Source organism: Nicotiana tomentosiformis, chromosome 3 (assembly GCF_000390325.3).
Source record: "Nicotiana tomentosiformis chromosome 3, ASM39032v3, whole genome shotgun sequence".
Lineage (NCBI taxonomy): Eukaryota > Viridiplantae > Streptophyta > Magnoliopsida > Solanales > Solanaceae > Nicotiana > Nicotiana tomentosiformis.
The window spans coordinates 2,007,328-2,024,819 of NC_090814.1; the positions used below are offsets into that span (position 1 = coordinate 2,007,328).

Consider the following 17,492-nt stretch of genomic DNA (forward strand, 5'->3'; position numbering starts at 1 on the left):
TAGAGCTCTCCACGAGTGCAGTGAGAATGAAGGGCGCTTTCAGTGGCGAGACTGAATGCGATGCATCAACCTAAGACTTTTACCAGAAAGAGAGCCAATCGGGTCACTTGGTTGGGAGTAGAGTGGAGATGTCATTTTGAAGTGTGGAGTCAGAGAGATGAGAAAACTAATCTTCTTATGACATGTTTACAAAGGGGTTACGTTATACAAGTCTAATTACCTACTCTTCCCGTGGCATACGCACCATTTAGGGGTCATTTGGTTTAGAAAAGATTGTAATGTAGAGATTATTTCCTGTTAAATGTTTGCCTTGATACATTATTAATTTGTACACAATGTGTAACTTATCGTTTGACACATTACACGTTAATATACAATATATAACTTAAAATATATCTTTAGTTTTTACACAAAATAAAAGCTTGTTTACTGTTATGAGGTTTAGGTCTATCATTTTAGTGTTCTTAATCCATCTATTATTAACACCCACATTCTTATTCAGCAACCTATAATACATAGATTCTTGAATAACTTAAGCAAGATATCATTTACAACAGAGATTCAACCTCCTCGCTACACCAACCATGGTGTCAGCTTCGGTCACCACTTATCTCCTGTCAAATATTGAGCCTACATAATGACTATGCGTTTTTTGGCTATATCTTTAAAATAACTTATATGCCAATTGATTGGTAACTCCAATAAAGCCTTGAGCTATATAACCCTAACGCCTGGCTAGCTACTCTTTGGAAATCACTTCTTAACTAGTGAGTAGTGACTAGTGTGTCCCCAATAACATAAACCTACTCGTTAAATTAGCAAGAGATTCAACCTTACTAGTGTTCATTAGTGCATACCCTGTGAATGTGCAAGATTAGATCATTCTGCCCATGCGCAAGTGACTATTGCAAAAGGATGGAAACATCATGAATGAATTGACGAAAAAACTAAGCCACCATAATACAGCAAAATTTAGGTTTCCAAGGAAAATTAACTTCAGGTTACAAAAAAGCCAGGAGACAAATCACCACTACATTGACTCCCAGTAAAACTAGCTGTTCACTAAAACCTGTAAGAAGCTTTAGCTCTGATGTGCTTGAAGAAGATCAAAACTGCATTATTGTAGCTATTTTACAGTCATCGCTTTAGGCAGAGGAAACACAACCCCATCCCTGCCCCTATCTACCTTCAAAAGTTATAATAAGGAGTACAAGTAACAAAAATAGGAAAATCTTGATAATACCACTAGATGACAGCCTAGTCATGATACGAAACTCAACCTCTTCCTCCTGCTAAAATCTTTTTTCTTCCACCTGATAAATATAGAAAAATTTTCAGACATGACCAACTTCAACTCAGCTCTGTACTATTTAAAGGACTCCTATCTGACAAGTCTTTTAGCATCACTATACAATCATTAGAAGCTATACAAATGCACAGGCAGTGCCTGGTAAGAGGTGAATGAGGAAAATCTGGATTCTGAACTGCTATCAACTACTGGATGCACACTGCGAAATAAAACTACTCAGTTCTTGCACGTTTTGACTGTGTTTGCTTCATCCAATCAAGGCACTCTTCAGCAGTACCAGAAGGATGTGCGAGCTGCCACTCCAGCAATTTTTGTTGCTGCAGAGGAAAATTAAACGATGAGTAAATACTTCAAACTAATTAACTGCTGGCTAAGAAAAGAGAATTATTGGCATACCCATTCTCTAACAACTGGCCCTCCACTTTCAATCTGCAAAATGTTCATAATTTCCTTTCCATTAACCAAAGGTTTCAATTCCCAAACCTTCTCCAGACCTGGAATTTAAGGTAAGATCATAGGTTACAAATATATATGGGATCTGAATACAAAAGAATTTGCAACCGGCAGGGTTGGGTACTTGGGTTATTTTTATTTTTAGTGGCTGTGCAGCGGCCAGGTTCCGGGGCTAAACAGAGAAACGAGGCAGGAGCAATTATAGTGAAAAAATTAAAATATAAAAGGGAGACAATCATTTTGCAGGGGCATCCTCCCTCTACCTAGCATTGCTACTGTAACCTCACATATCTTAAATTAAATGCTCAATAGAAGCACAGAGGACATGATTGAGTCGTCCCATTTCACATTGCAAGGGGAACAACATAATAGAAGCACAGAGGACAAATGATGATACCTAGCGCTCCCACTGCATTCTCTACTGACTTGAATAATCCACTTCTCTTGTCCAGTTCAAAGTTCTCCTTTGAGAAGCTTGTAGAGGACACAATGTCAACGGGATGTAATTGCATAGATAGAAGAAGAGCAACGCGCCAAAATTGTTTAATTTCTCGAAGTAGCAGTCCTGTTTGTGAACAAAAGTTAACCATCAATTTGCAAGATGACACTAAGAAATAGAAAACTCGTCTTGCAGAAGAAAGATATTGTTACCAGCCAATATTCTAAGTTTTGAAGCAATTGGAACCTCAATGGTATCTTTCCAATCAACTTCTAGAACTTTGATATCTTCTTTAGAAACAAGTGATGGAATTAAGGTGACAAACTTCTTGGTTGCAGCATGCAAGCTTATGACCTGCAAATGTATATTAACTTGGTGAACATCAAATTTCTTGTGGTAAATAGTGGTAATAAAAAAATAGGCTTAAGATTCAAGGCTCAATAACAAATGCATGAAACATATAGTAGGCACATAAAGAATCACTCACTGTTTCCGCATCACTGGCCTTCAACTTGAGAGAATTGCGAAAAAAATAGTTGACAACTGGAATCTGATAAGTGTCAGCCAATGTAAGTAATTATACACAATAAACCCCAAATCCTCAAGGAGCTCATGTGCAGATAATATCAAATTCACAGTAACTACATAAAAAGGAGCATCTTTAGGCAGTTCTTTTCTTCTGCTTAGAAACTAAATGTCGACTAACGCCAATCATAAGCAAAACACGTCCATGGAATCATAAGCAAAACTGTTCAATCCACATAAGAGATGCAGAATGGAATTGACCAAACAACATAACAGATTGCATGGACTCTTTGATGGTCCAGAGCTCTACCTTTTTGGCTTTGTTATCTCTATAAATGGTCTCTCTGAATGGCAGAAATAAAGCAGCATACAGGCAAAGTCTCCTTTGATCAACCTAAATTAAAAATTGATATGAAAAGGTTAGTGTAAATTAGCGTATACACAGAAGCCATTTGACATCTGACACAGCAAGTTTATGGAACGTCTTCTTTTTTTGGATAATTTGGATCATCACACCACAATGAGGATTGTTATCAATAATATGTGATTGCCAATCATCATAGAAAAATCAGAAATGAGAAGAACCGACAACTGTCAAAAACATGAGATGAGAAGTTGAAGAAAGACCCCTATACTCCATCTAGTTTGTAAAATGAACAGGACATAAATATTGAGCACCTGTTTTATGCATTAGAACCTTGAATAGGATAAACTCAAAAGGATTTTCATATTCATCCCCCCGTTGCAATCTCAAATACAGAGAGCAAGATCAGGCAAATCATGATGATGAAACAACACTCACAGAAAATGAGGACCATCCAATTAAGTTTAAAAGCCCCCAAGCTAAATCCAAGCAAGCAATACACAGCCTGTAAGTCATAAATGATTAACATATTAGAGATAAAAACCATTAAAGAGCAAATGATTAGAAAATTACGTTATCAAAAACCAGTAAACAATAAAATGAACCTAAATATACCTAATGAAACCCCTAAACAACCCAACTCTAAGATATATGTAAGCTAGATTTCACTTGGGCTTTTCTCTTTCGTTGGTCTTTTGCGGAGGGGTCAGGGAGCCCAATAAAACTTGAAAAAAACATAGCCCATGATAATGTGCACAAGAGAATAGGAGGAACACCACATCAGGTACATATATGGCGGAAAGTGGAAAGAAATAAGAAAAGAAGCCATTAACAGAAGAAAACTTCAGTTCAGAGGTCATGGACAACAGGGGCAGCGGGCTGTTCATATGAAATATGAATTGAATAGGTGATAAAAACATCTAGAAAAAGAATATGGCTGACAACAATGTCGACTACACTTTAATTCCAAAGACAATATACATCAGGATTGACTCGTTAGCAAGTGTAAAATCAGTAAAGTTCTTTAACAAAATAGACCACGAGATGACAATGACACTCATTTAATTCTCCACAAGATCTAATCATATGCCAACAGAATTCATTTACAGTATCCCCCTAGCTAAATTCTGAGCATGACCACCTTTATCATCCAAGCTATTTACTTCTAAGATACTTCAACATAGGTTTGGAAGAAGAAGCAACTAATATATGGATTTCACTGAAAATCCAGAGATCCAACCAAAGCGACAGCTGGCTTGGTTCAAGAACTGTCATTCAGTTCTACGTGAACATGATTAATTAGTTGTCTCCAACAAAAAAAAATGAAAATGCCATAGAGATGACACTGCTAAAAACAAATTGGAAATGATCTAGCTCACCATCTACTGGTATGGCAAAGGCAGACAGGCAGGCGCGTGGCACTTGGCAAAAGCATGTGTGTAGATCAGTGGGACGGCATGGCTATGACAAGAGCATTGTCATGAGCTGATTATGTGTGAGGCATGGTCCTAAAGACAAGGCAAGGCAGGCTGAACAAAGTGTGGGCGAAGCTGGAACAAGTGTGCAAAATACATGACTGGAAGGAAATGTGTTGTGCAAGTGTCGTGGTACTTTTGCCATGTGCAATGCACATGAGTCAGTTGGCTTGAAGGCTGAAGGTGGAATAATTTCGTGGGAATCATCTTTAGATAGTGGCAAAGTGTTTTACTTGTTTGTAGGCCTTGGCATGTGCCAGGCACACCCCATGTAACTGTCCCTCTTGTAACTGCCATTGACAGCCCCCGTATTTGTATTTCGTTGGCTAAGGCAAGTCGCATATTGTGAGCCTTCCAATGTGATTCCTTTGTATATTCTGCGAGAATAATAAAAGGTTGGGTGTTTTACCCGTAATTGTTGTGTGCGCTTTCGTTTACAAGTCTGAAAATATTCCAAGTCCTAAACTGTGAGAGAGAACAATTAAGGCTAAGTGGCTTGACCGCTTGAGTGTCAGGCTGCTGCAGAGATGACACTGCTAAAACCAAATTGGAAATGATCTAGCTCACCATCTACTGGATTTAGACCAGAGAAACCATCACATAGGGGAATGTTCAGAACATCATTCTGTTGGTTTTCCCCAAATATCTAGTTCCAAGCAATTGAAATCCATATTTCCATCACTAAAAGCAAACAAGATCATGTCTTATTTCTATTACCACCGTTCTCCCTAGACAATAACATCCAGTTTAGGGAATGTTCATTACCCTATCCCTAGTACCCGACAGTCGAGTTCTATATTTCCGTCGCTAAAGCAAACAAGATCATGCCCTTACATCTGTTACCAACCTTCTCCCAAGACAATACGTCCAGTATAGGGAACAGTGAATGACTTAGGCTGTTGACATCACTTTCTGAGCTTGTTGGGTAATCATTATCCTATGTAAGTATGCTTTAAATAGGTCCGGATGAAGTATAAAGCAATGTTGTTCACTAGCTGAGTTTTGTCCACAAGAATTTTGGAATACAATAGCATCTACCAAACACATTTTTTTCTATAAGGAGCATCTACCAAGCACACAGCCTATGGATTCGAAAATAAAGAAGATTTGGAAGACAGTAAACAATACCTATCACATTCCTCAGGAATTGATGGTTCAAAATCAGTAGGAATACTAAATACAGCCCAAAATAAATTCAAGTCAGCAATATAAGTCATTGCTTTGACTGGTTGTTTGCCAGATATCATAAGATCAATCTGCAAAATAAACAAAGTGAAATGAAAATTAGAAAATGACAGTAACCTTTTGCAATGTGCATTAAAGAATTCCTTCTAATAGAGATCTAGGGCTCAAAATTAATTCCAATCATGTAAACCTTCACTCAGTAATAAGATTGACATACTTCATGTCCTATGCGTTCTCTGCTAATTTTATCAGCAATAGCAGCCCTCACATCCTCATCAGCAGCTGCCTTCTTTAGTTCTTCATCTAACATAAACCCAAACCTTGCACCTAAATTCACCAAATTATATGGAGACATGATGATGTCTGACGAACAGCACAACAAAGTTAAATCAACAAGGGAAAATGCCACTGGAAAAATAGATGCCCAACCAGCTTTATTGAAACCTAAAGTGATAAAGGGAGATACTGGAAGAAAGAGGAAGAATTTCACATTATATATGACTTGAGCATACTCAAAAGACATGCAGACTCGTAGAATATGCAGCAAATAGACCGGAGAAACTCCCTCCAATCACTAAGAATTGGAATCCTCCATTTCGTTGACCAAACTTATCCATGTCACCATGGCTCTAATATATGATCGTGATTTCAATTTTGATAGCGAAGTTCTGGAATGGTTCAACCAAGTCCCCCCCCCCCCGAGAGGGGGATAGGTAATTATATAATATTAAGTAGATGTGCTGTGAGATCTAGTTCAAAAATAACCTCCAATTGTAATTTCTATAGGAAAAAAGAATCAAGAAAGTTTATACTTCCTCTGTCCCATTTTTTGTGAAGGACATCATAGTACGAGGGTCAAAAATCCTAAAATTCAGTATGAATATGGACATAATAGATTCTTCAAGTTTTTTTCAATAAAACTTATATATTTAGAAACTACATAGAAGTACTGTAAATAATACTATAATAGTTAATATTTTTTTAAAAGATTCAAAAATCAGAACAAAGATAAAACAGTTTTTTATCTTTGAGAAGTAACAAAGATAAAAAAGTTTGATCCCACAAAATGTAATAACGTCATATGGCCAAGAATGCAACTATTTTTCTAAGACAAAAAATAGGAAGTTCACAAAATGACGGCAAAACAAGGATTTGCGCAAATTAGATCTTGAGAAGGCCTGTGAACGGGGAGTTTCTTGATTACAGGGTCAATTTTTTCGCAATGACACTGCACGGTCGCAAGCCACTCAGCCTTGTTATCTCACTCATTTTACAACAACAACAACCCACTAAAATCCCACAGGTGAGGGGTCTGGAGAGGGTAGTGTGTACGCAGACCTTGCCCCTACCCCGATAGAGTAGAGAGGTTGGTTCCGATAGACCATCGGCTCAACAAGACGGAAAAAACGAAAAGAGACAATATCTCAGTATCAACATCTCACTCATTTTAGGACTTAAAATTATTTCAGACTTGTAAACGAAAGCACACAAAGCAATTACAGGTAAAACCTAACCTTTTATTTTATTCTCGCAGAATATACAAATGACTCACGGTGGAAGGCTCACAATATCTGCTACTTGCCGTAGCCAACATAAAAACAATATAAAGGAGCTGCCGGTGGCAGTTACAAGGGAGGTTACATGGGATGTGTCTGGCAAAGCAAAGAGTATCTTTCGAACTTTCTCATTCAACGTTCTACTTTCGAACGCCACTGGATGGCCTTCCCGTGCCAACGCACCCCGACAGCCTTGTCGGAAGCATTGGTATGGACTTCAAAGGGCAACTCGAAATCAGGAAGCCGCAAGATAGGAGATGGCTTCTTTCAACATATCAAATGCATTAATGCACGATTTAGACCCCACCCACCTAACATTATTCTTTAACAAATCAGTTAAAGGATCAGCTTTCTTCGAGTAACCAGCAATGAATTTTTTGTAGTAGTTTGTCAACCCAACGAAAGACCTCAATTCTTTCACAACTAGGGGTTCCACAGTGGCTTGCACCTTCTTTGGGTCCATGCGCACTTGGTTCTGACTTACCAAATGCCTAAGAAACTTAATTTCTTGCATAGCAAACTCACATTTTTCCATCTTCACGTACAATTTGTACTCCCTCAAACAAGAGGGTACTTTGATCAAAGGTGAAATATGTTCATCAAGGGTCCGACTATAGATCACAATGTCGTCCAAATATACAACGACAAAGTCAAACTCGGCTCATGAGAAGGAAATGGTTGTTGTGATACATTGCTTGTAGGTTTGGCATGTGTATTTGCTAGGTACGAAGTTTGTTGTGAAGACAGATAATGTGGCCAATACATTCTTCAAGACACAATGGAAGCTAAGTCCACAGCAAGTTCGCTGGCAAGAGTTCCTTGCAGAATATGACTTTCTTTGGGAATACAAGTCGGGGAGACACAATCAGGTGGACGATGCGTTAAGTCGCAAAAAGGTATTTGCTGTTGTCTATTCTATTACTCGACTTGAGGCGGATTTTCTTGATAAGATCAAGTCTTGTACTGCAAATGAGTCACTGCATGTGAAAACTATAAATCAAGTGAGAAAGGGGACCATCATCGTACCTTATGGTGATGGTTTGCATCGTGAGCTTTTGAAAGAGACGCATGATACGTTCCTGGAAGTGAGAGGATAATGTTAGCTCCATTGTCCCGATATAGCTCCCATTGTCCCGAAGATGGAACAAGATGTTGAAGCTTATGTGAAGGGTTGTCTTGTTTGCCAATTAGACAAGACTGAGCGAAAGAAGGAGGCAGGTTTACTACAACCTCTTCCTATTCCTAAAGGGTAGTGGACGTTTGTCTCTATGGACTTCATCATTGGGTTTCCGAAGGTGAATAGGTTATCATCAATCATGGTGGTGGTTGATAGGTTTTCGAAGTATGATATGTTCATTGTTGCTCCTACTGCGTGTCCGTCAAATGTCACTGCAGAGCTGTTCTTTCAAAATGTGGTGAAATACTTCGGTATACCAAAGGATGTCATAAGTGACAGGGATGCAAGATTCACAAGTCGATTCTGGACTTATTTGTTCAATCTGACGGGAACAAATTTGAAGTTTTCAACCGCAAATCATCCCCAACCTAATGGCCAAACCGAAAGGATCAAGCATCTGCTTGAGAAATATTTGAGGCATTTTGTGATGGCTGATCAAACTGGGCAGATTTAGTGCACAGTTTTCCAATAACTTGCACAAGTCCTCGGCTACGGAGATGAGTCTATTCGAGCTAATTTTGGGCGAAGCCACTTAAAATTGCACAACAGAATACAAGGAGCAAGTTCCAGTTGCATACCATTATGCCATGGGCAGGCAAGCCATGATTTAAGAGGCAAAATATAGCTTGAAGAAGGACCAAAAGAGGATGAAGAAGTATGCTGATCAAAAAAGACACCCATTGGAATTCAAAGTGGGCAACATGGTGCAATTGAAACTTACTCCGCAGATATGAAAGAAAATTGACAGCAGGGTAAGACATAGGGCACTAGTTTCAAACCTTTGAAGTTGTTGAGAAGGTTGGTGAGGTTGCGTACCGTCTAAAATTGATGGAAAGAATAAAAATCCATCAGACTTTCCATATGAGCTTCTTGAAGCCTTACATTGATGATGCCGAAGATCCAGATCAACACAAGATTAAGAGAGCTCCTACTGTGGTGCACACACAGTTTGAGGGCGAGATTGAGAAAATTTTAGATAACCAGGTTCTTGGGGTACATAAGAAAACAGGCGGACAGACTTCTTGATTCAATGGAAAGGGAAGCCCGAGATAGATGCAACTTGGTAGAAGGGTGCTTCTTTGTGACAGTATGAAAAACAAGTGGAGGACTACTTGAAGACAGCCTCGACGAGGACGTCGAATTCAACTAGCAGGGGTGGTCTGTTAGCCCCTAATGTTGGTACATGACAAATGTCTACCAGAACCAATGTCAAGGGTTTGTATGTTGCCCCTTGACATGGGTTTGTGCGGAAGAGGGAAACAATGTGCGGGGCTGGTTGTGTGTCTAAGTGAATGCATGTGACTTAGGCAAGTCAGCTTGTCAAGGAGCCTTGAGTGATGGCAAGGCAACCTTAACTTTGGGCATCGACTATGGCAAAGACAAAGCAGGCAGGCGCATGACACTTTTGTTGATTTATGATGCTGACAAAGCTCATGTCTTACTTGATACAAGTGTTAACATTGGTTGGTGTCAGATCATCCAGTTGGCGAGGTGGAAAATATTGAGGTCCTGAGGTGTTGAATTGAAAGGTTGGGTCTCTTCCCACCACTTATATGGGCTTTAACGCTAGGAGCCTCTAATAAGGACCAAGCAATTTGGAATCTGATGATAGGGAGGATAGAAAATAAAGTTCGCACATTGGCAAATAGGTATTTACCAAAAGGGGGAAAGGAAGTGTGAATTAAGAATATCCTATCGACCATTGCCACACATCTCATGTCCTTGCTAAGCACTCCAGTCGGAGTTAAGGGATTTTTTATAGATTGTATCAAGCGGAGAGAGGAAGTTTCACCTAGTAAAATGGGGGACACTTACCACACCAAAGTGTTGGGGTGGAATTGAAATTAAAGATCTAAGAGCTTTTAACAAGGCATTAATGAGAAAGTGGTTATGGAAATTTGGGATAGATGAGAAGTATAGGGTTCTAGAATGGGATCGAGGACTAAAAATGTCTCACTTCCACATATCGGTACGACTATGGAGGAATTTCATAAAGAGGTGGTAAGAGTACTTTTTTTAAAGGTAAAGTGATGGTAAGAGACTAATAGTTTAATGCGAATATTTCATTCAGAGTAGGTGGCAGGAACTGGGTGAGTTTTTTGGGGACATAGGTGGTGAGGGAACATTTTGAGAATCACATTTCCAAAAATATATAAAATTTCATGCCAAAAGGAGATACCAGTCCAACGGTTGTGGAGTCTACAAGGGGGGAAGTGCTTTGTTATTTGAGGTTTAGGAAGAACTTGAAAGACGGGGAGGTTGAAGAATTTCAAATTTTGATCAAGTTGCTTCATAAAAAATGAATTTTACATGATAGCCAAGATGTATGAAGATGGGGCTTACGGGAAACAAGCGTCTTTTCTGTCTAGTCCTATCATGAGAAGCTCCTGATTAGGGAGGAGCTAGATTTTCCACACATCTCAGTATGAATTCTTAAGATTCCAAAAATTGTGTATTTTTCCACTTGGCTAGCTGCACGGAGGGGATCTTGACTGCAGAGTACTTGAGGAAGGGAAAGATTACTTGTGTCAATTGGTACTAAAGGCTCGGGAGAAGATGTAAATCAGCTCCTTTTACACTATCGGATGGTTTGGACTCGAGTGGGTAATGTCGGGCACTGAACGAAATAGTGTTTAGCTAGACGTTAAGAAGACAGAAATCTTCTTAATGAAGAGCATGCCATGGGATGTTGCTCCTCTAGCACTTATGTGGACTGTATGGAGAGAGGAATAAGAGAGCTTTTGATGGAGTAGAGAAGGATTTTTCACACTTAAAGAATAGCATCTAATCCCTGCAACCATGCGGCTCCTATATGTATAGACAATTTGGTGTCTTTCATAGAAAATCATATTTTTAAATGGTTTTCCTATCTTGTGGTATACTTCTTGTATATGGCCATGTCTTTGCCCTTCTTTTAATAAAATTTATTACTCTATCAAAAAAGGTATTTATTACTCTAGAAATTCTATATCTTATGCTTTATTTCTAAATAATCTTGTAGGGTACGGATATAATTGCCTAGAAAAAAACTAATCCTACTTTAACTTTGAGAAATATTCAATTTGCTTAAGACTTCGAAGAAACATCCACATGCTGCCAATCATCCAATATCATAATGTCAATAGTAATAGTCGACATCTATGTCAGATACAGAATAAACAAGAATTGTCATAAGAAGAGCGGAGGAGGCAACTGAGAGATTGTCTAATGCATTACCAAAACGAACAGCTCGAAGGACTCTTAGGGGATCATCCAAAAAGGTCTGCTTTGGAGGTAGTGGGGTGACAATTTTTCCAGACTTCAGATCTGCAATGCCTGAACAGCACGTAATTAATTAATTAGCATGTAAATTGTAATAACCTATATTTCTAGTTGCACGCAACTGAATCTGGTCAAGAGAAATAGAGCTCGTGCATACCTCTTTCTGTAAAATCTTCGACTGACTTGGTGTTTATGTTGTAAAACAAGCTGTAAAGACATAATTTTTAGTGAAAAATTAGCTGATTAAACAAGGCAACTCATTTTTATCATGTTGAAACAAAAAGCTAACTTAAAACATAGTTGGACAAATACAATAATGCATACAAAGGCAAGATTCTCCAAAATAAATGAAATGATATGGAAACATCCTCCTGTCCCAAGAGAAAATAAACAAACCAAAAAGATGCTAAGAAAACAAATAAACATACAAACTTAGAAGAAGATGAAAAAGAAACTGAGAAGCTTTCCATGAAGTTTGTGCTCTTACACTGACATGACCAAGATGCTTTTCTTTTTCCTCATTTACTCTTTTGGGTTGTTTGGGCTGGGGGAAGGGAAAATAGATCAACTAAACCAAGTTGCTGCCTACAAGTGCAAAGGTGTGGCAAATATTTAAAAAGGGTGCTGAAAAGTAAAGATATAACAAAGTACCTATTAATGGTCAAATCCCTGCGATCTGCATCCTCTTTTGCAGTGCCAAATTTCTAAGAACAGCAGATGAGAAAGACAATCTTTTAATGATGAAACTAGCGTCCGTGGCACACCGAACATACGCATGACTGTTAAAATTTTGACATTTAATTGTTTGATGTAACTGTTAGGACGGCAGCATTAAATAATGGAAAGGAATTTAATCATAACAGACATCAATGGTTAAATATTATGAAGGCATCCTATCATTGCAACGATGGTTGATTAGGTTCATAAAAAAAGGTCATACAAAAGAATAAGATAAAAGAAGCGTAAATAAGTTCAGACATTAAACTGAACTATTCTAACATATTATATAAGAGACTTTCATTAATCTTGAGCTCTTGAGCAAACAGCGGACGGGAACTGGTAACATGTTGATTCAGCATTCTCATTCACTAGATGACCATCCCAATTGATCCCAATTTAAAGGATGACACTAAGCATTGTACTCTCTTAACTGAGGCCCTTGATACCGAATGCAATAGAGGACACTCATGCAAAAGCTCTAGCTTTACTTATTCCTTCACTTACTCCCTTTTGTTATTTTTCATAGCTAGGTTTGGTAGAATCTACTAAGCCTTTCATCCCCCGCATTTACAATAAAATTAATAAGAATACAAATTTAAACACCAAAGAGAAGATATATATCTATTACCAATTCAACAATTACATACCATTGTTGGAATACGACTGTTCTCACTGTAGTCTTCCGCTCTTAAGTTGACGAAATCAATCCATACGTCATAAAGGCGCATCCTTGCTGTTTCCAAGTGCTTTGACTGTTCGGGATTGCTGTAAAGATTATAAAATAATATTTAATTAATGAAAATTTGCTATACAAGCCAACAACATTGAGAAAGTGACGTGTCACATCAAGATAAGATAATAATAGTAGTAAGAACGAATCTTAGAGTACTCCTAGTAGGATAAAAGATCCTAGAACACTTATAGCACAGAAGATTAGAATTCTCTTCCTTTTTTGGCACAAAAACTAAAAACTTGCTTCTTTTTTTAAAATATGTAGGGAAAACAAAAATTATCAGCCCTCCCAAACTCCACTCAGACGGCACAGACCTGCAAAAAGAGCTTTACTTTAATCTATTGCCCAGATAACTTTTAGCTGGATCTTTATTACAAGACTATCACTGAACATAAAGGAGGACTACAAAAAGCAACCAGCTGCACTAGAGTCATATCTATCAACTTATTTTCAGGTCAAGGTTTAATTAATTGATACCTTCTCAATTTCAACAACTTACTCCTCCCTGACAGAACTTGGCAATCATTCTCAATAACGCAATGCAAGTCCTACACTTTTGTTTTTGAGAACGGTAACAAGAATGCATGTCCTACACTACAACACTAGTTTTTTAATATCAGTGGTGCTCGGTCCACCTTGTATGTACCTCGACTAGTCCACCGGGTACCTACTACCTCTCCACCAATGCAGGTACCGAATAACTTTGCCCACCAAGGCTTAGGCAATACGGGAAGAAATCGCCTAGTGTTTTGTGTCTCTGATGGTGTTTGAACCCTCATTACAATACTATTCTTCAAAACCCAAAATTCGTATAGAGCATAGAGTTAAATAATTGGGCCTACAATAAATGAGGGACAACACAACTTCACTCCCTATTTCAAAGAAACAAAAATTTAACTAATATGCTAGTTCATGGTTCTGTCATCTCATAGATCTTAAACAGCATAGCATTAAAAAAGCTACCTACATTAAATGAGAGACAACATAGGTTAATAGGTTATCCATCCTCTATTAAATTTAGTGAGACAAAATTTAACTAATATGCTTGTTCATGGTTTTGTCATCAGTGCCAATTACTATTCACCATATTTATCCATCCTCTATTAAATTAAAAATAAACCAACTTTTACCCCTATTTTGGTTGCGTAGCATCTGCCAAAACCATCCCTTCGGTGATCTGGTGGACTATTTGGAAGGAAAGGACTGCAAGAGTTTTTGAAGCAAATTGGAATCTGTAACTAGCATTAAATACAGGTATATTTCTTTACTCTTTTTTTGGTGTAACATGGCTATTGCAAATGACATTGAGGTCATGGTTGACTTTTGAGCTCATTACATAGCACGTAATGTAGCTATGACTTGTAATTACTTCAACGCACTTACTTGATGATGATATCAATATACTACCTTTAACAATAAATAAAAAACATCTACCAAAATCAAGACTTCTAGTTTAATGGTACACGGTGGGAGCTTTCCACAGAACAGATGTGGGTTCAATTCTCATTGTCCCTCTTTTCCCCTTCCCTAAGAAAAATAATATGTCAAAAAAATTGGAAAAAAACATCTCATGAGGAAAGACTGCGGGAACATACCACTGGATTACACCAACTCCTTGGGTTTCCTCACCTGATGCTGATAAGTACTCATTCACTTTCTCACAGAATTCTCGTCCATACATGTTGTCTAGAGCAATATCAATATCAAAGCATTCATCACCTAGCAGCTACAGTAATAAAACTCCGTATTAGCCAAAGAATAAATAGGTATAGAAAGAAAAATAACTTAGATTAAACGACAAAACCTAATTTCTTGACTAACAAATACTTTGGCCACATTAATAGTCATAAAGATACATGTAGAAACTAGAAAGCAATTCCAAAAAAATTCCACAAGAAAGAAAGATAGTAGTTAACTGAAGCAAAAAATGAAGTAGTTTAGGCTGATAGGCTCAGGTGACATAGTTTCGAATGTTGTGAATTGAAAGAAGAGAAAAAGAATCTAGAGATGATTGTGCACACCCAATGACGTGTATTTTTTCTGTTTACTTGTGTAGAGCTTAAATAATACTCCCTCCGTTTCAATTTATGTGTAAAGAAGACATTTAAATCTTGTGGTCTTAAAGTAAAGATGTGTATAATGTACTTGAATCTTGTAGTCTGAAATATGCCATATGGAGTGTTGGAGCTAAAGAGTTACTAAATATAAAAGGAGGCGTTATTTTTAAACAGATTAAAAAGGAAAGTAAGACACATAAAATTGAAACGAAGGGAGTATATCAAGCTTCAAGTTATTAGAAAAAGGATACAAGGCTTATATAGCTGGGTAGAGTGTAAAAGATGATGTCTTTAGCTTTAGCATGTGAGACACATGCATACCTACATCTATATAATATGTCCCTGGTGTGGCCTGTGGGAAAAAAAAAAAAAATATTCAGATTCTCGCATTCCATCAGAAAATGATAAGAATATATGCGTTTTTCTTCTTTGGGTCAATAGTTTTGTTGGGGGGGGGATAATAATGTTAAATCAAACACTCCATTATGAGCAAGTGTACAGAATAAATATGCATAAATCAACATTTAGGTTTAGTCTACCCTATTTACTCCAATTTAGTTACCATTTCTGTACTCTTCAATTAATGTTTTATAGGGATTCTCTTAAAAATGAACACCGTTAGTCCAGAAATCAAGTTTTTGTGCACAAGAATTATTTCCATGGTGGTTAACCTATTGCAAGCTTCCTCCTTTATTCCGGCCTGATACCAGCTATTCTTTGCTAACATACAAAGCATTCCATAGTTTAGATTGAAACTAGAAAATTCAATTGATAAAAAGCTCATCTGGTTAAGAGTATACACAGTCACATCTAGGTAAACAACATTATGCCCCCACCATTAAAAAAAGAAAGCCAGGAAAGATGATCTTGAAAATAAAGGTGCGCCAAATGTTGATTACTTCACGTTGTATTGAGCACTGCATTTGTACTTCTATCTGGTCTGAACAACTTAAAAACCAAAATGAACCTGATTCTGTTTTCAATCTATTGATGACTTGAAGACCTCAAAAAATACAAGGTGATTTCTTCTCGAGCCTTCGTTATCAAAGGAAATGAAATCATCCAAATTCGTATTGTAACAGTTTCTTTTAGACCCTAGTAAGTTAGCTAGGCTTTTTCTATTACTCTTCAGTTGTTATCATTTGGAAGGCTATCAATGAGATTATCCCTAGTTTCCTTAGCTTAGCTTAGTAGTAGTAGTAGCTTTCTTCCTCAGTTTAGCTAGTGTTCTTAGCTTGAATTTCAGAATGCAACAGGTTGAAAAGTTATATTGATAGAAGAAAAAAAACATGTTGTAACCTGAATAGTTTAATAATTGTGAACTAAAGTTGTATGAAAACAGATGGCGTCAAGCATACACATCAAACAAGAATGGCGTCAAACATACACATCAAAAAAAATGGGGCCAAAGAATGTGGGGACGTCCAAAATGGGGAGTGTCACATAAATTGAAATAGACTCAATGCTGGGAGTATCAAACAGTTTAAGTAATAGCTCCTTAAGACTAAGTGCACTAACATAATTTGATTGTAAGATTTCATAATTTTGACTGTTAAATTAGGACGGTTTAATAACAGGAGAAAAACAAAGAACGATTAGGATTAGCACTAAAACCTTATCGCGAACCCAACCGCCAGCAACACGAAGCTGTGTTTTGAGATTAAATTGCTCGACAACTTGAAGAAGACAGTTGAATATCTTCTCCTCATGTTCCGTTAAATCAATATGGTCCTTCACTTGGACTGACGACGGCGGAGATGCTGGTTTCTCCACCATTGTTGTAACTCCGGCGTAAAACCCTAGCGCCGGTGGCGGTTTTTGAGATGAGAAGATGGAGAATCTCTTGAGTTTGAAGGCTGGAAGGAGGAGGGATGAACGAAGGGGAGAAGAAGTAGGAGGGTTTCGGAAAGTGAAGAGACGAGGGCGGCGAGTGGCGTTAAATGTTGAAACGGCTACGGCTATACTCAAAGCCTTCATTTTTCTCCTTTCTAACGGCCTAGTGATGACCCGCTTTTAAGCATGCTAAACGGGTCGGGTCAACCCGATGAAGCATCTGCTTGTGCTAGTCACGTGACCAACCCAATGTATTCGTTCAAAAAAATATTTATAAAATTATTTGTCAAATTGTATTTTATTTTATAATTGTTAAAAAAGAAAAATAAGGTGGACAAGCACTGGTGGAGCCACATTCAACCAAGGGATGTCAATCGATACCCCTTCACCAAAAAATTATATTGT

The 17,492-nt window shown here is 37.8% G+C and overlaps 1 protein-coding gene across 2 annotated transcripts; it reads right to left on the reverse strand.

Annotated features, from left to right (window-relative positions):
* Positions 1–1,093: 1,093 nt before the first annotated feature.
* On the reverse strand, positions 1,094–17,237 carry LOC104096252 (tRNA nucleotidyltransferase cca2). Of its 2 annotated transcripts, none has more exons than XM_018770851.3 (15): positions 16,869–17,237; positions 14,793–14,923; positions 13,112–13,229; positions 12,396–12,448; positions 11,902–11,951; positions 11,700–11,798; positions 5,968–6,113; positions 5,694–5,821; positions 3,529–3,595; positions 3,037–3,120; positions 2,689–2,751; positions 2,414–2,555; positions 2,160–2,327; positions 1,706–1,803; positions 1,094–1,626 (listed from the first exon to the last, which is right to left on the reverse strand). In XM_018770851.3, the coding sequence occupies exons 1-15, from the start codon at positions 17,229–17,231 to the stop codon at positions 1,522–1,524; spliced, it is 1,815 nt and encodes a 604-aa protein (XP_018626367.1). In that variant the 5' UTR covers positions 17,232–17,237; the 3' UTR covers positions 1,094–1,521. The 2 variants fall into 2 exon arrangements, with proteins under 2 accessions (XP_018626367.1, XP_009600897.2); XM_009602602.4 differs by having other exon boundaries at positions 1,291–1,626; positions 5,968–6,077.
* Between the last annotated feature and the right edge of the window lie 255 nt (positions 17,238–17,492).